We start from the raw sequence: 25,954 nt of genomic DNA on the forward strand, positions 1-25,954 counted from the left end.
CAATTTTTTGGTTTTTCGAGAAAAAAAATTGAAATAGCATTTTTCACGTGATTTTTCCTCAGGAATCCGATTTTGTAGATCAAATTTGTCTCCAATGAGTTGAAATTGATGATTCAAATTTTTTTGAATCAAAAAATCAATTTTTAAAAATCCTCAATTTTTTAAAAAATAGTTTTTTGAATATCACAAATATAAAATGACAATACATGTTTAAGTTTATTGGTCAACCAAAAACGTCGTAATTTTTAATCGATCGATTATATCCTATAATTTTTTATGAGTATAGTATGAAAATTAATAACTGAGCTTTACACATAACATTTTGACAAGAATTTTTTTTCTCGAGACATTAATAGAAATTTTGATGAACGAATAAATTTCAAACTGCATCTTCTCTCGAATTTTTTATAATTAAAAAACAAAAATTTGTGATCATATTCAAAAAACTATTTAAAAAATTCGTTATACATTTGTATTATCAGGATTTCTCCCTCTGAAAACAGATATCATGTATCCAAACACAGTGAATGAAATTAATTAATAAAAAAAATCATTAGGGATTTTTGTTGACTTTTCGATTAAAAAAAAATTGAATCCCTAATTTCGAACCACCGGACACAATTTCAATCGACAAAATCACATTCCCGAGGAAAAATCACGCAGAAAACAGTATTTTTAATTATTTTTTCTTGAAAAAACGAAAAAGTTATTTTTAACTTTCCTTAAATCGTTTTACCGCTTCAGTACTGATTTGGGATTGGTTTACGAATGCATTGGGACAGAGGAGATGTAGGAAATGTTTACCATAATCCCACAGAAATATTTCTCCAAGTCTATTCCCGACCGGAGTTTCTGACTCATTCGTAAATTAATTCGTATAAAATGATAGAATTCATATTCTGTTCTTCACAGCTTCGTTACAGCCTTGAAATGTGTAAGAAAAATGTATTGCGAAGCGTCCGAGAGGCTCCAAGAAGACAATATAACTTACGATCCTCTGATCCAATTTTACTGTTTTAATTCAATTGTTATGCAATTGTCATTATTCATTGGGTTTTACAATGTTTTGTGAATTTTTTCCCTTATAAAAATTTCAAAAAAAAATTACCAAGGGAATGAGGAAAATGTGAGAGAATGTGAGAGTAAAGAATAGAATGGGAATGCACGATATTAGAAATTGTAGTAAATAAGTTGGAAATTTGTGACAATTCAAAAAACAGAAGTCAAGTAGTTTTTTTCTACAATTGTACTATACGTTTGTTCTCCTTTTTTTTCATAAGAATGCAAAATAACAAATATCAATTGTTTAAATCTGACTAAATTACGTTGAACATCAAATCTGGTGAACATAAGTAAATAAAAGCTGTAGGTCATGTACATAAAAACGGCAAATAAAAACGAAACAAATGATTTGCATAAGAAAATGAAAATATGTGATGTGTATATACACACGATATTAGGTGAAAATATTGAAATATATTTGTAAATGCTGTTATATCTAAAGAGAAAAAAAATTAAGAAACAAAAAAAATGAAATAAAAAAATCCAAAAAGAACTTAAATATTTTAATCTCCTGTAATAAAAAAAGAATAAAAATTTTAAAAAACCTCAAAATCAATAACTGACTTGTCTCTTTCCTCATCTCTTCATCTTTCTATTCACATTTTTAATGATCATGTATCAAAAACGTCGAGAATTGTGTCAACGACGCGAGGGTGCTCTCTAGATGCAGCAATCATGCGGTTATTTCCGTCAAGAAATGATATTAAAAGCTGGGAGCTAGTGAAAAGGCCCAGTCACCGATCAGTCGACTACATACAGATGAGAATGAAGACAAGAAACAATTGGGGAGTCATTGATGGAGTGGTAATCCTAGAAAAAATATTTTCATCTTAAAAAAAAAATGAAAATATTGTTTCAGTTTTTCAAACTATCTTATATATTTTTTTAATTGATTTTCTACATATGATAATAATAATGGCATTCACAATAATATAATAATGAACAAATATAATATATTTATATATTTGTTCAAAGAAAATTACACAAGATTTTTTTACATAATTTCGACACAACATTATTGCGAGAAAAATTCGGAATTTCATTTATTAACTAACAATTAAAAATTTTCCATTACTTCAATTTTTTTATTGAACAACGCTTTTCAGCCAATTTACGGCCACAAATTAGTAAAAAAAAACTTTCAACGTGAAAAATAAATAAACTTATAAAGGAAATTGTGGTTCTCGACCATTGGTTTTGAGTTGTTGGATTTTCTTATTGATTAGTTGTGATGTTTGGTAAGAAGTTACGATTATTAGGACACAGTTTACTTTTTAACAATAGTCAAGTGATTGTGCAATCTTTTAAAATTATTTTGTCATTCATTCCAGAATAAATTATGCCCCTGAAGAGGACTGCCTTGAGCATTCGAAACGTAGTGCAATTAATAAATTTATAATGAAAAATTGCTGCTGACCTGAATATGGCCCAAACGAATTTCAACAATGAAAAAACCTATTTTTTAATTTTACAAACGTTTCGTGTGCTATATGCACACTTCATGAGTGCAGTTTATTTATCTGTAGAAGAAAATTTCTGAATATATAAATGAAGTTTCTAAGAAACCACACCTGTTATATACTACTTTAAGGATAATCGGGTGAGGAGGAAATTTTGGAGGTGAGGCGGAGGGGTTTCTATTATTTTCCTGCAGAAGACCAATCGCTGAACAAAAAAATTTTTCCCATTCGGATTCAAAATTCAGGCAATATTAGGGAGTATCTCCGGTGAAAATTATTTTTGAAGCTAATTAAATCTATTTGTATCTGTTCCACGCATTGAATGGTTTTCAGATTGTTTTTTTTTAATAAATGAAAAAATATTAATCCATGCGAAAAAGTGGCAACATCGTCGGTAGTTTTTTTTTCACCAGGAGCTGGTACCACTGGCTCGAGGGAGCTCCAACAACGCCTCATCGCTCTCTCTCAAGAGACGTTTAAATTGACCGCGCTACCCCCACCCGAGCGGTACTTGTGACGTTGTTGCTCTTTTGGGCTGCGTGCGCAGAAATTTCATTTTCAGTACTTTCTTCGCTATTATTAATAAACAATGCTCCTAGGCGACAATCTTTTTCACTCAAAAAATCATTGATCACATGTTCTAAATGTGTCTAAAGTTTTATGACTTTGGTTGCATTTTTTCCTTGGGTTTTAGTTTTTCAAAAATTCATAATAAATTAACCATGCTCCCCAGCAGTCTGAAACTTTGCACACGTCTTTTCCATCATTTAAAGAATACGTTAAAAAAAATAAAAAAATGGCTGCTTTTTTTCCAACACTCCCAGCTCGCCCGATTATCCTTAAATATATATATGAAGTTTTTAAGAAATCACACTGTTATATACTACTTTAATCGTGTAATGGCTGAATGAGAGACTGGGGATTCCCCCAGATTCCTTTCCGACTCTATCGAATTATAAGTGCACGATTAATCAACTAAGTTGATCTCAATAATTCTGAAGAGAACCACAAGTGGCAGGCGATAAGCCGGGTGTTTTAGAGGGCAGGAAAGGCCACGGTCGATGAGAATCAATAGACACCATTCAATATTGTTGTAGTAAAATCATCTCGATAACGAGTGATGTCAGCCCCAACATCTCAAAGTAGGGGCGTTCCATACTATTTCAATCGGTTTTTGTTTGATTTCGATGAAAATTAAATATGATGTAGAAGTGTTCCAAGCATCCTATACGAAGAAATATATATATATATATTCTGGAAATTATATATTTTATATGTTTCATATATGTTTTATATAAATCAGTAGCGAAGCGGCAAACCGGGTTGAGTTTTTGGTGAATATCTCGGAATCTAAGAGAGATAGCAAAATTTTTCTCATGACCTTTTTTATGACCCTTAATTGGCTCTACAAAAAAGGTTATGATGAAAAATTTTCTATCTCTTTTACATTCCGAGATATTCGTAAAAAACTGGCCAATAGTCAAAATCGACTTTATAATGAAACTTTTTTGATTTCTTAAATTTTTAATCTTTGCTCATTTTGAGGCTTATCGATTCATTAACAGTTAAATTTCTTTTTATTGTCGACATTTAATTTTTGAATATTATTCGATACGTGGGTCTTTCATTTTATTCTCGATTTTTACTTCGCATTGCAATTTTACTCTTTTTACTCCCGGTATCCAACCAGAATTTTCATTTCTTTTAGTTCGATAATCTCTGTTTGGAATTAACGAGAGCTTCGATGATCACATAAAATCTTGACTCTAATTATATTCCTTTGCATTTTTTACTCATTCTAATTAATTAAATAGAGAAAGAAAAATCCCTCAGAACTGGTCTTATCAGGTTAGACTCCTTGTTATTGTCGTCCTTGAGATTTTTCCAATCCAACACAAACTTTATTATCAAAATAATGAAAATGACATTTCGAAATAATAAAATCATATAAAATCCACTGGATACAATCAAAATACAACAAATTATCAAAATTGCTCTCTTTGACATTTCTCATTATTCTCCAAGCAGCGGTCGTCGACGGATTGCCTATTTATTCGACCGTTAATTAGTTGCTTGCAGATTTTCTCACTAAATTCTTAAATTCTTAAAACTCAACTGAGAGATAAGTCGACTTAAACCTTTTTACCACTTCGCTACTGAATTCCGTTGATTTATTTGTGAGAAATTAACGAAAAATTTTATCACGTACATACGGACAGGGTTTAAAAGTGGCATATTCGGACCTTTTGGATGTTTTTTTTAGTTGATATAACTCAAAAAATCTGAAACTCAAATTTGAGCGATCTTTTCAACGCGTCTTTTCGAAACCAAAAAGAGACCCCATTCCGGAAACGACTCTCCTCATCGCTAAAAAAGGTGCAATTGTCCACTATTTTTTTTTGCCCAGAGGCACGCACGAAAAAAGTCAATAGAAAAACCTATCGAATTCGTTAGAGAATTCTATTAAATTTCTATTAGTTTTTGGCTGATTCAATAGAAAAAGTCAACAGAATTCCATTTTTCTATAACTTATTCTTTTCATATACTGTCTATAGAATTTGCTCGACTCAAATTTTCCAAGTTTTTTCGTTTAATTTTCTTGATGAGAAGAAAATAAAAATAGAAAAAAAAAATTAAAAAAATGAAAAAAAAAAAAAATTAAAGCCGAAGAAATTCTATAGAAAATATCTCAATAGAATAAGTTATCCGTAAAAATTGAATTCTATTGACTTTTTCTACTGAATATTTTCTCTTGAACATTTCAGTAGAATCGGCCAAACCCGAATAAAACAGTTCAATAGAAATTCAATATAATTTTCTAACGAATTCGACAGGTTTTCCTATTAAATTTTGTCGTCCGTGGGCCGGTGTCGATGACAGTAAACTCATCGACACCCGTCTCGCAAAATCCCCAACTGGGCGCGATATTCTATATACCCCCTCGGATCGAAGGTGGTAGTCACCCCCTATACCCGACCGAGAAATCCTAGGGCAGGGGTACCGAAGCCCCACCACCATTGGACAAGGCTTCCCAAAGGGCTCGTGTTTTCCCCGCGTTTGCGCATTAAAACCCGCAACTGAGAACTGAAAAGGGGGTGCATCACCACCATCGCAACTACCCCACCTAGTCATGCACATATGTAACACCGCTAAGGGCGGGGTGGGGAGACGATCGCTCAATATTCATCCCTCTGTGTAAGTAAGACCGGAGCGCAGCAGCATCAAGCAGAGTAATACGAGAGTGCGCGGCACAGACCTCCTTCTTTCGTGTCCTCGCCCACCCGTAGCTGGTCGATCACACCAGCACCAGCCAGACGAAGCCATCACCGTACTCTGTTCTAACATAACTAAAGTTGATCCATCAGTTTTAAATAATTGTTAAAATTCATATATTTAATAGTAAAAGTTGCAACAATGGAGGATAAAAAAATCGATCAGTACTACACACCACCCCCTAAACTTGGAAAATGGGAGTCATTCTCTACATTTTTGTACAACTCCGAGACGGGACAGTTTCTCGGACGAACTGGCTCCAGTTGGGGTGAGTTTTACCCTCGATCTGAGGATTTATTGCACAGGATTAATTAATTCCCTCGCGGTGATTTGAAAAAAAAATTTTTTCACCTCTTCCTTGTACTTCCGAGTGGTACCACTTCTGGAGAACAAAGGGAGCAGAAATATGCATTAGTTTCAGTAGTTTGTCGACGTAATCTGGCCTCGATATTAGTGCGCAATCGATATTCCCCTCGGTAACGACTACTAGGCACATACCGGGCGGTTTCCACTGCTGCATCAGCCATTACGCGTTATGTTCGTAAAACACGTACAAATTGTTGTAGTATTGAGGCTCTAGGAATTGTCGGGCACTTCGAGGGGTGCATCTACCCGGCTGCCGCCGTTGGAGAGGGCGAAAATGGAATGGTGGAAAAAATCAATAGTCCTGATGCACCGGGAGGGTCGATATTACGGGAAAAACTCGAAGTTTTTTTTTGGGAAAAGTTTTGGAGTTTCGGGGAAATTTTGCCGGGCTGATTATTCCGGCGAGTTTGGGCGGGGAGTGGTGGGGCTCAAAGGGGCAGTTTTTTCGGGTTTTCGGGGGGGAATGGAGGTGTGGGAATCACCGTCATATTTTTTTTATCACACTATTCGTAAAATAGCTACATTGAAGTTTACATAACGAGTTCGCATTAAGGGGAGACTACCATGAATTTTTAGAGTCGTGGGTCATTCGAGTGAGACTTTTGGTACGTTGACGATCGATTATATAGATCTGAAAATGAATAATTAGTGCAAAAAAAATTTTTTATTGTTCGTTCGCCCGAAAACGATTAAAATGTAAAAACAGTCCAGGGCCTCCAATTTTTGAGCTGCAAAAGATTTTTTTTTCAAAATTTGCGGAAAAATGTGTGGAACAATAATTACGAGCCAGTTTTTTGGAATTCAGGTGATTCCGTAATCGGTGAGCGAACTGTGAGTTCCGTAATTTTTAATGAACATTTCTCTCCGTGTTCTGATTATGCATCGGGTGCTCTCCTTTTTATTCAATTATACAACAAGATATTTACAGGTATTTAGAGGTATTTACATAAAAAAACAGGTTTATAAAAAAAGTTAACGTCTCATATCGAATTTTTTATAAACTATGGTCACTTTGTCACTCTCGAGTTTTAAACATGGTAATGGTATTATTTCGGTTTCCATAATAAAATATTAAATTTCTGTTTGCTTCATTCAGTGGCATATAATATTTTTTGTTTCATGCGCTCAAAAAAAGTTTTCAAAAAAAAAGAAAAAATATATATATGAGTTAGTGGACTTGGAGGATTAAAAAAAGCGCTCTTATAATTACAAAGGAAATACTAAAGAAAATGATAAAATAAAAAAAATTACAAAGGAAAAAAGATAATATAATTTTTTGTAAAGTAATAAACAATTCTGTTTTTTAATATAATCCGATTTCATGAATTTGGATTATTAGTCGATGGTGCATTATATGTCATAAGCATCTAGGTTTGTTGATTATCTAATATCGAATTCACTTTTCAGTTCTTTTTTATTATTTTGACAACAATTTTAAGATATATTGGAAAATATTTAGGGATCGGGTGCTTTTCTAACTGAGCTATCTGGCTCCTAGCCATTTTTTCATTTCAAATTTTTGGTACATATTGAGTAAAATATTCATTGTCATAGATTAGAACATTTTGGGCCCGTCAAACGCCGTTTACGGACATTGTGAAGAAATAGCAGATTATGTCATCGAGCGATAAAAGTATCATCTGACGAATGTGACTTTATAATTCTTTATAATTCGAGCTGAAGGCGAGGATTATAATCACAAAAAGAATTTCAAATTTCACCGGTTTTTCGTTGCAAGGGTTAACTTGCCAACGCAGCCATCGCCCAAGGGCCTTCAGCCAGGGAATGTTGAATGTGGAGTGGGTTTTTTTCTCTTGGAAAATCTGTAGAACATTCGGTTTGAAAATTGTGTTAAATTTTCAGATAATTATTTTTCCAACCCAAATATCGGGCAATATAATTGGCCCATTCGAAATCACGTGGTACAAGCTACAGGATTTTCAACTGATAATTTTTTGATAATTTTCTCTGGTAGTTGCTATATAAAAAACAAAACACCATGCAGTCGAATTAACCCCTCGTCAAACTGACAGATTGAATTCAATTGTGTCGTTGTGTTAATTATACAATTTTTGTGCCTCAATTGTGAGTTTCGTCTCATGGTCCAATTATATTGCTCGACATTTGGATTGGAAAAAAAATCACCCGAATACCATACGAGCCTCAAAATTAATCGGGCATTTTCCTCAAGGTTCCTTGCATACAAACGAAGTCGTCAAGTTTTTCAAGAAAAATCACTCGTGCTTCGCACTCGTGATTTTTTAACCTGAAAGACTTGACTCCTTCGTTTGTTTACAACGAACCTATCGGAAAATACCCGATAATTTTGAAGCTCTTGTGGTATTACAAGTGAATATTATGTGGAAATTTGTGATGACAAATTGGCGTGGAATTTTTGGCCCGGCCGGGGCTCCAATCTGGGAGCTTGTGGTTGTGAATCTCATGCTGCTACCAAGTGTGCCACACTTACAATCACATTCGTCAGATAATACTTTTATCGCCGTGTGACATACAATATTCTTCGCGTCGCTCGGTTAGATCGCGGTTATCGGACCCAATGACATAAAATTATGTTCGTCACTCGGCCGAAAAGAAATTTTCTGACTCGTGTGATTGCAATCCTCGGTTTCGCCTCGTTCTGCAACTCGTCCGAAAATTTGTTTTCGGCCTTGTGACGAAAATAGCTATTTCGTTATACACTGTTAGAATTTTTTTGAAATTTCATGGAAGATATTATAATAAATCTCATGAGAGTGACATTGAATCGGATTTAGGGAAAAATGATCAGAAAATTTCAAGTTTCAAGTGGAATTCACGGAGATTCGTGAGTTTTCAGTGCGAGTGGAATGGAAATTTCACAAGTTGATTGAATTTTCAGTGGAACATGAATATTCAGAAACGAAATTACATGAATTTTCAATTTTCCCCGAATTGTCCTGATTTTTCTGAATTATCACAGAATAACTGAACTGAAAAATCAAGTATTCTATTGATTTCCAGATCACTTGAACAGAAAATCAATGGAATATTTGATTTTTCAATGACAAGATTTTCTGAAATTTCAGTGGAACTTGAACACGATAAAAATTTCCGGAATTTGCCACGGAAAATTCAGACGAAAATTTTTAACAGGGCATGACAAATTCAGGACCGTTATATGACAGTCGTATGAAGTCACATTTTTTTGTCATAATTTGAGTAGTAGGGGAAGGTAGGGCAAAATGGACAAAATTACGTGCTTTTTTTCATAATAATTTTCTCAACTATTTGTCCTTTATTGTGGAAATAAACATAATAAATACTGCGGAAAACAATGAGAATCAACAGGAATGTGATTAAGAACAACCGTAATTTCTATAGTAATTCCGATAAATGGAAATTTCAGAAATTGGGCAGAGCATTGGGTATTTTCGACCTTCTAAACTCCCAGCAAGATTTTTTTTCATCTAAACAGTGCGTAAAAATAATAGAATAATCAAATTAACAAATCAATAATTGGATGCATTTCCAAATATCAACAATAATTCTTTTATGTTGAGCATTATGCGCAGTCGTCACACTCGAATTTAAAATCGTCTCGATTAGTTGACACATATAATGAGTCCATCTTAGGCACATCTGACACTGAATCCACTCTCCGGTAGTATCGCGAAGAGACGGGTTCACAAAAATTTCGGAAAATTTCATAAATGAAAAAATGGGGCGTCCATTTCGCTCTACACTGTTGGAAAATTACTCTTGAAATTTCAAATAAAAAATCTTGAAATTTCCAACAACGAATAATTTATATGGAATTTCCATGGATTTTGTTATTGATAAATCAGTCAATTTTCTTGAATATTCAATGAAATTTGATTTCTCAGGTTCATACGACAATGAAAATGACTGAAAATCGTGAAAATTCAGGCAATTTTTCTTCTGAATTTTTAATTTCTTGAAAATTCAATTAATTGTAATGCTTAGTTTTCGCGATAGGTGTGATTTCAAATCCAAATTGTCTTTGAAAATTCAATGATCATTCATCATGAAAAACTTAATTTTATTGAATTTCCAAGATGAATCAGGAATTCCATAAGCAATTGAGTCTGAAATTGAATTCAAGTTCCGAATATTGAAAATTCAAATGCATTTGTTACTTACATTTCAAAAAAATTCTAACAGTGTAGGGGTCCATTTTGTCCGTCTGGTCCATTTTGTCTTGCCCTCCCCTGTCACATTATTTCCGGTATTGAGATAGAATACGACGGTCACGTAGAATCTGTCACAAAAATGTCACAAAATTGATAAAGCTATCATGAAATCAGTAGTGAAGTGGTAAACGGAGATAAGTCGACTCATCTCCCAATTGAGTTTTTGAGGATTATTTCCGAATCTAAGGGAGGTAGCGAAATTTTCGCAATTACATTTGTTGTAGCTCTCAATCGGCTCTACAAAAAAGGTTATAACAAAAATTTCGCTACCTCCCTTAGATTTCGAGATATTCATTGAAAACGAGTCAATAGCCAAAACTGACTTGTACCGTTTTACCACTTCGTTACTGATATGTACAAATGTTTTTTAAGTGCGAAAAAGTTTGTACAATATTTAAAAACATTTGTACACCCCTAGATTCGCCTAAGACACACCTTCTGCTGTCGAATCTTTCGCTAGTTTCGGCTTCATGTTGGTAATCCATTTATTCAACTAGTTAAAAAAAGTGAGAATTAATAAGTGAGAAGCTTCGTTAACAGCAAGTGAATCGTTCCACCTTTTGTAGCAGATTTTGGTGGAGGTATTCAATAATTGGCAATTATGAAGGGTCTAAGAATACATCGCGAAAGAATGTAGAATGATCTATGTCATGCGAGCAATAACAGTGACGTGGTAAGCGAAGATGTTCGATATCGAGTTTTATATTATTTTGCGAATGTCTTCAGAATATTTAAGGGAATTTTTGGAAATTTTTTTTTGTGGGGAATATTGTTATGTTTAATAATTAGGGATCAATCATACAAGCAGTTATCCCAAATAATAATAAAAAAAAGTTATCCCAAAGACAAGAGAGAGACAATCAACTTTCGAATTCGTTAGAAACTTCTATTGAATTTCTATTGAACAGTTCTATTTGTTTTTGGTCGATTCTCTTGAAATTTTCAATAGAAAATATTCAGGAGAAAAAGTCAATAGAATTTTTCTATATAACTTATTCTATTGAGATATTTTCTGTAGAATTTCCTCGGTTCAAATGTTCTAAGTTTTTTCGTTTGATTTTCTTGATGAAAAGAAAAGAAAAATAGAATGAAAAAAACTTGAGTCGAGCAAATTCTATAGAAAATATATGAAAAGAATAAGTTATGTAGAAAAATGGAATTCTGTTGACTTTTTCATTGAATGTTTTCTATTGAACATGTCAATAGAATCAGCTAAAAACTAATAGAATTTTCTAACGAATTCGATAGGTTTTTCTATTAAATTTTTTCCTGCATTTCACTAAATTTCAACATTCTAATTTTTTTCGGGAGTTATCGTGTACAGAACGATTTTCTCATACAAAAGAAGAATTCCGATTATTATTAGGGGACGGTCGGGCAAAATGGGACGTGTTGAGATCTTTCCCAATTATCAATATCTGCACTAATAAATGAAGACATTGATAATCTTCATATTGACAACTATAAAAGACCAACAAAATGATTTTTCCAACTGCCAGTATAATTATCAAAATTCCTCCTACTCCTCCAGGCCATTTTGCGGTTCTCAGCGATTTTACCCTCCAATTGAATTAAAAACATAAATCTTCACTACTTGCCAACGTCCCATTTTGCCCGACTCCCCCTACCAAACTGTCTCTAGTCACATAGCAATATTGTGATTTGATTTGATAGATATTTTCAAAAGGAATATTTTAACGCAAAAAAAATTTAATTCAGTCACATAGTCTTCGAGATTTTTTTTTTATTGTTTAAACTGCTCAACTCTGAATTGAATTATTTACCCTGCCGCTTATTACAATCATATTGGGAGTAGCCCCTCGCCTATAACAGTTATAGCATTATAATTTTTCGTCTTTCCAGCATAATAACTTTTTTAAAAATAATTCTACACTTTTAAATCACATTCTTTAAGGAAATTGCATATCTGTTCTACATATTTATAGTCTGTTGTCTCCGGAAATTTTTTTGTGGTGAAGGGGGGGGGGGACAGTTCTTTGATATCAGCTTTTCGGTTAATTTCATTCTCTGCTGGTGGTACTTCGGGCACTTCCACAGTATATGGTCGAAATCTTGCGATTCTGCACCACATGGACAACTGGGGTCGTTAATGATACCTATTCTATACAAGAAGGCTCCAAGGTGATAGTGATTTGCTCTAATACAGTTGACAGTAACAATGCTCTCTCTAGAGAGCTTGCAATCTTTATACCATAGGGGAGGGTAGGGTAAAATGGACACTTTTGACTTTTTTAAAAATATTCATAAGTCAGAAACAGATGTATCAATTGAGCTCTGTCCAAGCTCATCACAAAGAGGAATCATTGTTTTTCAATTGAAAAATAAAATCATTTCGTTTCAAGAACAATTCAACACGTCATAAATATTTCAAAAAAAGTCAAAAGTGTCCGTTTTACCCTACCCTCCCCTAGACTTGAAGACTCCTCGTCGTACATATTGAAGTAGCCTACACCAGTCTTCGAGATATTGAGGAAAAAGTTTTTTGAGAAATTGTTGTCACAGGCTGAAGGCTCTCGGGCGATGGCCAGTCACAAACTTCTTATGACAAATTGCGTTAAAAATCAATAAAAATAGAAATGCCCCAAAGTAATACCAATTATACGATGAAAATACAGATTTTTAGCTTCAACTTTAGCCTTTTTTCTGTGAAGATTCATCAAAGTTTCCCGAAAACTTCGCAGACACATCCGGACATACATACACACATTTTCTAAAAACATCTTCACGTTTCATGACATTCTACGTCATATCCAGGGAAAATTAGAAGATCGTCAAAATCAATGATTACAAAACTTCCATTCGGAAGCAATAACATGAGTGAAAAATGGTGGAACTGTCTGTCAATGAGTGCGGACCTAACAATTAACACTAAGACAGTGATAAATGTTGCGGTTGGACACGACTCGTCAAATTGTTGTGTGAATATCTCCGAGAAGGGGAATTTTAGGAGAATATCTGAAAGGACCTTTCTATAATTATCATTACTGATAATTCAATTTACAAAACAGATTTTGTGACATTATTTTTCTCTCAACCGACCGGTTTTCGAAATATGTAGCGACTGCTTGGATTTATTGTCTTCATCACATCGGAATGCAATCCTATGATATCATCTATATTTAGCGAGCAGAAAAATCGATTGAACGTAATTTTCCGACCATGAATCCGTGAATTGTTTCGCGCATTGACATGAGACAACAAATGTCATTTCATTTGGTGGTCAATTCAGGCCAATTAGACGGCGTATCATAATTGTCCCACTGTTTAGTATTTTACATCGTTGTACATCCGACTGTATATTACGTACGATTGTCCGAATGTAGAATCATTTGACGGAACGAAATTATTAGCCAAAATTTTGATGGCATTTAAATTGATGACAGTATATCACATAAAAAAGTAGAAGAAGAGAATGCCATTTTCACAAGGCGATGGAAGAGTCGAGAGTGGGGGTAGGCCTCGAGCGCTCGGAGCGCGAGGTATCTTATAGAGAGGTATCTTATACGAAGCCTCTACTTTACATCCTTTCCAACCAAAACTAGAAAATGTCAAAATTGGACGATTACAATGCTTCCATTTGGAAGCAAATTTCTAATTTATTAGAAACAATAACTATACTCATTTATAAAAAATGCAATTATCCATTTGTTTCACTTTGCAGCTAAAATCCTGCTGTTTTATGTGATTTTCTATGGAGTATTATCGGGATTTTTTGGTGCACTACTGGCGGTATTTTACCAGACCCTAGATTATCAGCAACCAAAATGGCAATTGGAACGCTCGTTAATCGGCAACAATCCAGGACTTGGATTCCGGCCGTTGCCACCAGACAGCAATGTCGAGAGTACGCTCATTTGGTACAAAGCCAGTGATAAGGGGAATTTCATTCTCTGGGCTGAGGCACTCGACAAATTTCTCGAAGGTAACAATTCATAATTTTTTCCTATAAAAAATAAGATGATTTGCGGAGAGGCTGGGGCAAAATGCAAATTATGTTTGTATTTTCTTAACCCGAGGAAATTTTTACTGGAAACTTCAATGAGACGAGCTATTTTGCCCCAATAGTTTTGAGAATGGAATAGATTTGGCGACAAAACTAGTCAATTTTTATTAAAAATTGAACTAAATGTTTTAAAACTAAATGTCCTAAGCCTTTCTGCTCAAAAAAGGGTTCCTGACGATTTTTCATACACGGAGAGAAAAATTCAGTAAAAATCACCAGAAAAAAACGTAAACATTACGCTTCGAAAGGTAATCCGCGAGCGAAGTAAAATTCAATAAAAAAGTGTGAGTCGGAACTGAAATTGTACGAATCGCCACGTAAATTCTACGATTTGTTTCGTAAAAATTAACCACCGGTCTGATGACCGACCGCTGTGGGGACAAGTCGTTCCGTAATTTTTTCCCAACGATTGAGAAATTTTACGGAACGGAACGTCCACGGAGAGAAATTTTTGATAAAAATTATCCTTTCGATCTATAAAAGGGTATCATGAGTCATCCTTTCCTCATTTCTATTCCAAAATTTAGCAAAAATTAATATATGATGATGAAATTTTATTCTACGTTAGAAAAATTTTATCCTGACGCGTAATAAATTTTACCCTTCCAGTCCAATAATTTTAATGTAGATAACAACGAAAATTCTATCGGTGCAGTAATTTTTACTCCACAGGATAAAATTTCTCTAACGTAGAATGAAATTTGATCATCATGTATTAATTTTTACTAAATTTCGGGATAGAAATGAGGAAACGATGACTCATGATACACTTTTATAGAACGGTAGGATAATTTTTATCAAAAATTTTTCTCCGTGTGGAAATAACTCACCAGCTTCATAAAAAGTGTTGAACGTTCAAGAATTTTTTATTTTGGTGGCATAAAAAGTCGGGAAGTTCCTGTAAGATTTTACTCCTCCGGAAAAAATTACGTGAGAATTCACTGAACATTTCAGATTTCTTCTCTTCCATTCCTATAAAAATTGCCATTAAACGATACCCTATAAATAAAATTAAAAAAAAAAAAAAACGATACCCTATTGCTGATTACGTGAATTGTTCCGCAATTTTTACTGAATATTTCTCTCCATGTAGCACGACTCATTACCGTGATAACCGAGTAATTAATATTATTCATTTGCAATCTTGATGTTTCTTAACAAAAGAAGTGCTAATTGCATTAAACTCTAATTACGCTCGTAAGTGCTGCGGATCGTAACAGCAGTCACGATAAAATGGTTCATTTTTCTCCCCTTCCTTTGTAAACTTTTGATGACTGACGTGTCATGCCTCTTGGATGGAATTCAGTAGCGAAACGGTAAAAGAGTTTAGCCCGTTGAGCCGTGCAAGTGACGAAACGTGTCGGTGTGAGAAGAGTGGGGAGCCCCTCACTGTAGTGGAGCGCCGTAAGAAAGGCCCGACTGCGCACTCACACTACCTCAAGATGGTGAAGAGTGGGGTAGTGTGAGGCTGTTCAATGGGTTAGGAATATCCAAGTACACTGTTAGAAAAAAAAATGAAATTTCATGGATAGTTGACTGCAATGGACTACTAATTTTCCGGAGTGACACTAAAAGCGATTTTGGAGAAAAAAAATCATGGAATTTCAGGTTTTACTGAAAATTCCAGAAATTTAAGTAGCATAAAGACGAGAATTCCTTCATTTTTTTGAATTTCCAATCTAATATGAATGTTCAGTGCCAAATTACATCGAATTTTCAGTGAAATCCGAAATTTCATGATTTTTTCCCCCCTAAATCGCATTTAGTGTCACTGTTCTGGAAACTCAAGAATATATTTACTAGAATTTTCTGGTTTTCTGTTTATTTTCAGAGAAAAATGCAACTGAAATTTACAGTTTTCTTCGATTTTTCCACGAAATTCAGAATTTTGAATGACGAAATTCCTTGAAATGACGAAATTTCAGTGTTATTTAAATTCGATAAAAATTTTCGAAAGGTGTAACGGAAATTTCAGACAAAAATTTTCAACAGAGTATCTTTTACAGTTTGGTACAGACCACACTATAGATTCAACCATTTTCAATCATCAAATTTGTCAATTAAACTGCGGGAGAAAAATTTAGAAAAAATCATGAATATTCAACGCCATTAAAATTACATTTTGCGCAGAATTATTATTTTTTTAAACATTCGTTGTTTATAAATAAATAGTTGAAATTGTTTAAACTTCCGCAAACCTTATTGTTTTAGGCATGAAATCGATTATTGGTAAAATTTTGAATATGAATAAATTTGTCATGATTCCGAACAACCCAGCCAACAATTTATCAGTAAATTTCCGGAAATTTTCTGGTTTTGGGAAGAGTTTTAGATGACATCGGTAAAAATTGTTCCTTGGGAAATGATTTTTATAATTAAAAATTATGTGGTGGTTTATAATTATTTATAGAAAATGCTCGTAATTTCAAAAATTGCAATTTTTTAATTATTTCATCAATCATCCTTTAAACCTACACTTTTCACTTTTTTTCAGATTTTTAAAATGTTTTCTAACGGTTCAATATCGATATTCAAATTCAGACCTGCAAAGTTTAAATAATAAAATCATTGTGAAATGTTTGGAAACTTAGGGTCAAATGGGGCTCAAATAAAAGCTCTGATGTTCGACTACAAAACTAGAAAACATTTCACTGGAGAAAAAATAGCCAAAGTACTTGGATATCCTCAAGTTCACTTAAGCCCTTAGCTGAGTTTGTGAGGAATATCTTGGAATTTAAGGGAGATACCGAAATTTTCGTATAAATCTTTTTTGTAGAACTTAATCTACTCTCCAAAAAGTTGAAAACTGGCCAATAATCAGAATTGACTTGAGCCGTTTCACCGTTTCGTTACTGAATTGAAAGCTCGTGACTTGGGTGATGAAGACTTACTGTAACCACTGTAATTCTAATGATACAACAATTAATTGACATTAATTGACAGCGTACGAACCCCCCAAGCCTGGCACCACTGGTCTGGCTGCGCAGTTTCAGGAGAACAGGGTTCTATGCTCATATGGAAACCCACCGCCTCCTGGAAAAGCCTGCATAGTTGAACTAGAGAAGTTTTCACCATGCATCAAACAAAACAGATACATGTATGACAAGTCTCAGCCTTGTATTTTCTTGAAGCTCAATAAGGTACCTAGAATCATTCTTAAATTAAATAATTTTACCGACCGAGACATTCAAATCCTTTACGATTCTTTACGTTTTTTTTGCCTTTGGGTAACATAAAATTAGAATCATTCTAATTTGATTTTTTATTGTTTTTCCGTTATTTACAAAATGTTTCACAACCAAGAATTTGTTGAAAGACTTTTTTTGTGGGATTTCTTTTGAACGGTTGGGGTAAAACGAGATTGGGGTAAAACGGACACTTGACTTTTTTTTAAATGTTAATGAGGGGGTGAAATGTTGGTCAAATTTAATAATTTTTTTTTTCAATACAAAGAACAATTCTTTTCCTTTGTGACGAGCCTAAACTGAGCTCAATTGATCAATTTGTTTCTGAGTTATGAATGATTTTTAAAAAGTCTAAAGTGTCCGTTTTACCCCACCCTCCCCTAGTAGTTCCAGATATATTTGAAAAATGGGAAAAAGTCGGCGGATAGGATGGATAGGAGATCGGCGTCAATCATTAGATTATTAATATTAAAAGAAGTTGACTTATCTTCATATAAACTTGAAAAATAATAAAATATTGATAATATAAATTTTCAATTGACTATGAATTAAATAATTCACAACATGAAATTGTCAATTGACTGTTGAGAGAGGATTTTCGATTAGACAAATAGTCTTCTGAACTCAATTATTGATTAATTAAATAATTGGGACTTTGAATATTTAATTGATAATTAATTTAATAATGTAAAAACTGTTGCGTAATATTAACCGATTGACTTATTCAAAATTTAACTTTGTTGAAAATTTATGATTATCCCAATGTCTTTTAGTTTTTTTTACCAATTTCTCTCAAAAGTTTCACAGCCTATCTGTACAATTTCCTAGGGAAAAATCAACAACTTCTGAATTTCTAAAATGATCTATTCTTTGGAGTTTAGTTGTATAGGAATTCTTGGGCTTAATACAAAAACTCATTCTTATTACAGAAAAAAATTCATTCTTCATCATTGTTTTTCCATTATTTACAAAATGTTTCACAACCGAGAATTTGTTGAAAAACTTGATTTGTGGAATTTCTTTTGAACGACAGAAAAATTCTTTTGATATTCTCACGATGGGAAAAAATTTGATTCAATTGAATTTTCTTTCAATTCAATAGAAATTTTCTTATTTTCAGGGACCGGCTTCAATCATTAGATTATTAATATTAAGGGAAATTGCACCTTACAATAATTAAGGTTTATTTAAATTTGAAAAATAATAAAATAATGATAATCTAAATTTTCAACTGACTATCAATTAAGTAATTGACAATAGGGAATGGTCAATTGACTGTTGAGTAAATAATTTTAAATTTCATAATGCGAGTTTTCGATTAGATAAATAATCGTTTATCTTCTGAACTCAATTGTTAGTTGATGACATAATTCGCAATTTGAATATTTCATTGATAATTAATTTAATAATTCAAAAACTGTTGAGTAAAATTAACCAATTGACATATTCAAAATTTAACTTTATTTAAAATTTATGATTATGCTGATGTCTGGCAGTCTTTCTGCACAATACGATAGGAAAAAGTTAAACACTTCTGATTTTTTTCTACGATCACTAATTTTCGCTCCTTAATTATGAAAAATGGAGGAGAAAATGAGTTTTCCAAATTATTCGTCTATTTGTAGACTGAACCAGTCATAGCCCTCTACCACAGAATTTTTCAGTGCCAAAATTTCGAATTAACGGATTCATCATGCGTTTTCCTTTCAGATCTTTGGTTGGCAACCACAATTTTTCAACGACACAGATAACCTTCCATCCAACATGCCCCAGGATCTCCAAAATCGCATAAAAACCGCAAAAATGCGAAATCCCAAGGAATTGGAAACAATCTGGGTTTCATGCGAGGGTGAAAATCCCGCTGATGTTGAGAACATTGGACCGATTCAGTATAAACCAAGCTCGGGATTCCCCGGTTACTATTTCCCGTACACAAACAGACCGGGTTATCTCAGTCCGCTGGTCGCTGTTTGGTTCGAGGCGCCAAAGCGTAAGTATCTTCAATGATTTTCTGAAGAAAAAAACAATTTCCAGCAAAAAAATAGTCATTAATTTCTCTCTTGGTTACAGGCAATGTTCTAATCAACATCGAGTGCAAAGCGTGGGCCAAAAACATTATCCACGACCGTTTCGAGAGGCGTGGTTCAGTTCACTTCGAGTTGATGGTGGATTAAACACAGTTTTCCATTAATAAATCATCAATTGCGAAAGACCATAAAACATCCCCATTAAACAAACAAAAAAAAAGTAAAAATAAAATTTAAAAACTCATAACAGCAGTTACCAAAAGAACAGAATATACCAGACTCATCGATGAATACGATTCAACTCGTACAAATCACTCGATCCGGATGAGAAAAACTGAGAATAAATGATAAAGTGTCGGAAAAATCGGACCACCTTTCCCCATTTCAACCGAAAGGAGATGGCATTTTTCAAGAGCGATTGTACGAGATGATAACAGATGCACTGATATGAATTAACATTTATGGGCTCTCCCCATTATTATTGTTATCCACTGCCGTTGATCTCAATGTTCTTCTCCGTCGACAATTTTCAATGCGTCTTTATCATCCTAAAATGATCATGAATTAAAATAATAAGCATCAGAGAGCACAAAAAACATCAGAAAAAAGAACGAGTGGAAAGAATTCTGCAGTGAAGCGGTGAATTAGAAACGAAAATATCAAGAAAATTCTTTTGAAAATGTGAAATTTCCGTGAAAAATGTCTCTTGATATTTTCCGTGACCAACAAGGTGTTCAAACAGACCCGTTACATTTATCAATTCACTTCGGAATAGTAAAGAATACTCATCATTTCACATTAAGCACAAAAGCAGTGTCGACGCAGAGGAGTGAAATCTCGCAGGCTTCTGGAATGGTGATCTGATTTTTTCATGGCGACAGACACATTTTTTTATGTACATCATTATTATTTCATTAATTTATTCGAATGAAGAATTTTCTGTTAATTTATACTATTCACTGATGTAACATCAATAATGCTAACGCTTTACGTTCATAATTTTAAGAGGAATGAATAATTTACACAACACTAACGACGTTTTACATCGACTTTCATTCGAATGATGCAAATGAGAATGATGAAGAATCAAACAATTTGTTAAAAGAACATTCCGACTCCACATGATTCCAAAAATTCGGTAATACGAGCCAGCGATTCAAATCGATACGATCGAAATTTCATGGATTTAGAGCTTTCAATGTGTGTCATGACTAAATGAGCAAATAATTGCGACAATTCTGTTGAGTTTTTTCATGTACGAGGAAGCACTTGTGACCTCTGCGATATAGTACGTGTCTTAATAGGGGATCGACGATCAGATAAGTCCAACACATGATTGAAAAAAAATATATATAATAGAAAAAATCCTAAAAAATCTAAAAAAAACAATACATATGTATAGAACACGCTTTTGAGGAGGCATTTGCTTAGTCACTGGAGATCTGTGAAGAGATGAGAATGTGCAACGTCAAAAAAAAATTCTGCAAGCCTATAGTGATGATATATCGTCCTTACGATCATACATACGAACAAAAATAATGAAAGAAAAAATTAAAAAATGTTTAAGATTAAATTAATTGTACCGAATAATAAAATACTATAGTGATATAGTAAACACAGTCGTATATAGTTGAAATAGGTACTTAGGAGTGAAAAAAAATGGTTGTTTCGATGATTTATCTTTTTGAGAGAGAAAATACGTTCCACTAACACGACTTTTTCTTAAAATAAAAATGTAAACATGAACTAAGAGATTTGTGAAGATAAAATGCAATGCAATGAGTAAAACTGTTCACAGAATCCTGATTAATATGCCTGATCTATGAGTACCAGTGGCACTTTACATTAATCTATTTGAAGGGACGAGTGTATCATTTAATTACTGTTCATTAATTTAATCGCTATTTATTGAATCGAGACTTTGTATTTATTAGACGCATTGACTGTACACGCCTGTGTGTGCCGCCGTTTAAACAATTTTATTGATAAATAAAGAACATCGTAATACCTATTAATTATTTTAAGATGATAAATTATATGAATTTTAGTGAGAACAAGAATGAGGGAAATAAAAACGATATTAAAATTAAATCGACGACGCGTTCGGGGCGGTAACGTATTTGAATATTATTATTAGTGTTATTTATTGTAATCGGTAATGAGAGGAAAACAAATTTACATGAAAATACGAGAGATGGAAAATACCAGAAGAATACGATTTAAAAATTATTGAGAATATAATTCATCATTATAGATGCTCCATTTTCTTATGAGTGGGCATCTAATGTTGTTGGAATGTTTAAAAACTTGAAGAGTATGTGGAGAAAAAAAGTATGAGAACGTGCGAGAGTACAAAAAAAATACAATTTGAGAAAATGGGAGACAGTGAAAATGAATTCGAATGCTCACATCATTCGAATTTAAAATGATGTTTCAGTTTTAAATGGAAGAAACCAATACTGCGAACAGACACAGTCCCAGAATGAATAAAAGTTCAATGAAATCATACGGTGATACACAGTTTATCGTTGTGTGAACTAAAATAATTATTGTATTTGTGACCGAAGGACAAAACAAATCGTAAAATAAACATCGGTAGTTCATTCTCTAATAAGAATCCCAAGGCGACATTGATTACGTCTCGATACTGATATGAAGTTACTTAAATTAATCGTAATTTTTAATTACGATCGTTGGCAAAATTTGTGCAAATAAAGGAAAGAAAATTGAAAAAAATATTGATTATTTTGTACCTTAATAGGGAATTTGCATGATTTTTTCAATTTATTTTGTATTTTGTTAATCTCGCGTTTCGGTCTTAAAGGATCGATTTTTTATTTATAAAGATTGGAAATAGATTGATTTATGTTCATTCATTCATTTATAAATATTGGATAATATTTCTGGGTTGGTGTTACCTCAATAGAAAACTTGCACGATTTTTTAAAATTTATTTTTTATTTTATTAATGTCGCGTTTCGGTCTTAAAGAACCGATTTTTTATTTATGTAGATTGGAAATAGATCTATTTATATTCATTCATTCATTTATAGATATTGGATAATATTACATTAATTTTCCATTCGTTTTGTGGAAATTTACTCGTTCTAATTTTTTACAATAAAGTCGACTCCTTAAAAACTACAAATTTTTTTGGTTGACGAATGAACTTAAAAATGGACCCCTCCCCCCATTTTATATAATTAAGAAGCGAAAACGGGTGATCATACTTTTAAAAACGATTTCAAAAATTCATCCGGTGGAGATTTTTCGAATTGAATTTTCGGTTCCCAAATATTCATATCTCTACTATTGAGCGCTCGCAGATATTTTTTTCCGACAGAATCGAATTCCCGAGGAAAAATCATCAATGAAAATTAATATAAATCAGGAAAATTCGGGTAAATATAGTCTTAAACGTGCGAGGAATTGACAATCCCACGAATGAAAAAATTCAATAGAAAAACTTTGCCAATTTGTTCGAGAATTCTATTGGAATTCTCGAGATTTTTCAAATTGAATTTTCGGTTCCCAAATATTCATATCTCTACTTTTGAGCGCTCGCAGATATTGTTTTCCGACAGAATCGAATTCCCGAGGAAAACTCATCAATGAAAATTAATTTAAATCAGGAAAATTCGGGTAAATATAGTCTTAAACTTACGAGGAATTGACAATCCCACGTATGAAAAAATTCAATAGAAAAACTTTGCCAATTCGTCAGAGAATTCTATTGGAATTCTCCAGGTATTCTATCAAAATTGTAGGGAATTCTCGTTAAAATTCTATTTGTTTTTTGCTTTCTGCCCAGTAATTTTAATAGAAAAAATCTCAAGCGTCAAATTCAAACAGAAAAATCAAAATCTACTGACTTTTTCCTATCAAATATTTAATAGAATTTGCGCAAAAAACATATAGAATTTTAACGAGAATTCCCTAGAATTTTAATAGAGTCCCCATACAATTTCTGGAGAATTCAATATAATTTTCTAGCGAATTCGCTAAGGTTTTTTATTAAATTTTTGCATGCGTGTCCGGCTGCTCAAAAATTTGTAATTCCATTGCATTATAACCAAATTTTGAAATTTCATGACTTCCCCTCCTCAGATCGAGTTTCATGCTCTGAAAATTACTACACACCCACGGACGAAAAAATTTGATAGAAAAACCTAGCGAATTCGTTAGAAAATTCTATTGAATTTCTATTGAACTGTTCTATTAGTTTTTGGCCGATTCTATTGAAATGTTCAATAGAAAACATTCAATAGAAAAAGTCAACAGAATTCGATTTTTCTATATAACTTATTCTATTGAGATATTTTCTATAGAATTTCCTCGGCTCAAATTTCCTAAGTTTTTTCATTTGATTTTCTTGATGAGAAGAAAAAAAATAGAATGAAAAAACTTAGAAAATTTGAGTCGAGCAAATTCTATAGAAAATATATGAAAAGAATAAGTTATATAGAAAAATTGAGTTCGATTGACTTTTTCTACTGAATATTTTCTATTGAACATTTCAATAGAATCGGCCAAAAACTAATAGAACAGTTCAATAGAAATTCAATAGAATTTTCTAACGAATTCGATACGTTTTTCTATTAAATTTTTTGGTGCGTGCTTGCATATGAAATTTCAATTTCTTCTAACAGTGAGACTATAATGATATTATTTCTGCTCTTCTGGTCATTGCTCCGTCGAGATACTTCTCGTTCTACTCGTTAGATGGCTCGAGAGGTTTAAATAGTGTATCATTCCTGGAATTACTTCAAAATGTTCAAATTCTATATTTCACAAAAATGGTAAATATATTATAAATAGAATATCATTCTCATGAAATGTCAACAACAATTCTAAATATTATTATTAATATATTTATATTATTTTAGCAATATAATATTTTAATATTATAATTTGGTGAGTTGATTAATTCGCAACGAATCATATTCTTGCACGAAAAACTGTCATGGAAAAACTTAGCGGAGTTGATAGAAAATTCTATTAGATTTCTATTGAAGTTCTATGAGAAATTTTATCAGTTTTAGTAAATTCTACAGTTGTTCTGCGCGTGTTTTTTTCAATAAAAAATGTTTAGTAGAATTTATTTTACATAAAATATTTATATCGAGACATTTTCTAGAATTTTATAGAGAATTTTCCGATTTGAATTTCCTGAGTTTTTTTAACTCTATTTTTTTTTTCATTAAAATAATCCAACAAAAAACTTGGGAAATTCATGTCGAGGCATTTCTCTAGAAAATATCTCAGAAGGTCAAGTTGTCTAAAAAATATTGGCACTTGTTTAATTATCATTTATCGTTTAGTTTTTTAAATTTTCAGCTTTCTAATTTTCCACGTAAATTGCATGAGGAAAATGTGAAAAATCTCACGCCTCAATAATATAATCCAAATTACACGTTGTAAAATAGTAATATTTTTTTAAACCTTTTCTTTTCATAGAAAAATAATTAAACTTGCTTACAAAACGGTCGAACATTTTCTATAAGGTGTCAAAAAATCCTCCGATTTGTTCGCGTCTAATTAAATAAATTGAATTTTAGTCTTTAATAACAATGGAAGTGTTGATTTGCACGAAAGACGTTGCGTTAAATCCCGATTTTTCAAAATTTTCTCTGTAAAAACCCAAAACAGTCGTTAAATCCAAAAAAATACGAATTCCGAATCTACCGAGTTTCCTGAAAATTCTCTGCAGTTTTTAATAATCTTTAAATTTATCGTAAGGGTAGAGCCACTAAAAATATTGGCACTTGTTTAATTATCATTCATCGTTTATTTTTTAAAATTTTCAGCTTTCTAATTTTCCACGTAAATTGCACGAGGAAAATGTGAAAAATCTCACGCCTAATCAATATAATCCAAAGTACATTACAAATTACATTACATATAAAATGGTTTAGTTAGATTAAATATTAGATAAAACACCCAAAAAAAAACAAATTTTGTTTTGAGATTTATGATTTCAAATTGAAACCTTTGAAAGTTTCAAATTGAGATTTTTGACAATCCCAAGTTAAGACTTTCTGAGGTCTCAAATGCATGAGAAAAATGTGACGAAATTCCTGCCTCATTGACATAATCCAAATTAATTTATTTAAACTCTTACTTTTCATTAAAAAATGACTGCTTAATTTGTTTACAAAACGGCCGATCATTTTCTATAAGACGTCAAAAAATTCCCCGATTTGTTCACATCTGAATTGAATAAATTGGATTTTAGTTTTTAATAACAATGGAAGTATTGATTTTCACGTAAGACGTTGCGTTAAATCCTGATTTTTTTAAATTTTCTCTTTAAAAACCAGAACAGTCGTTAAATCCGAAAAAATGCGAATTTCGAATCTACCGAGTT

At 32.7% G+C, this 25,954-nt stretch overlaps 1 protein-coding gene across 1 annotated transcript; it reads left to right on the top strand.

Annotated features, from left to right (window-relative positions):
* The first annotated feature begins 5,763 nt into the window (after positions 1–5,763).
* LOC107044323 (sodium/potassium-transporting ATPase subunit beta-2) lies at positions 5,764–21,605 on the top strand. The gene is made up of 5 exons (XM_015266154.1): positions 5,764–6,063; positions 14,034–14,294; positions 17,319–17,515; positions 19,271–19,550; positions 19,631–21,605. Exons 1-5 carry the CDS (start codon positions 5,937–5,939, stop codon positions 19,732–19,734), a joined length of 969 nt encoding a protein of 322 aa, XP_015121640.1. The 5' UTR covers positions 5,764–5,936; the 3' UTR covers positions 19,735–21,605.
* The last annotated feature ends 4,349 nt before the right edge of the window (positions 21,606–25,954 follow it).

This window comes from Diachasma alloeum, unplaced genomic scaffold (genome assembly GCF_001412515.2).
Source record: "Diachasma alloeum isolate Michigan unplaced genomic scaffold, Dall2.0 Dall_scaffold_00711, whole genome shotgun sequence".
In the NCBI taxonomy this organism is placed as follows: domain Eukaryota; kingdom Metazoa; phylum Arthropoda; class Insecta; order Hymenoptera; family Braconidae; genus Diachasma; species Diachasma alloeum.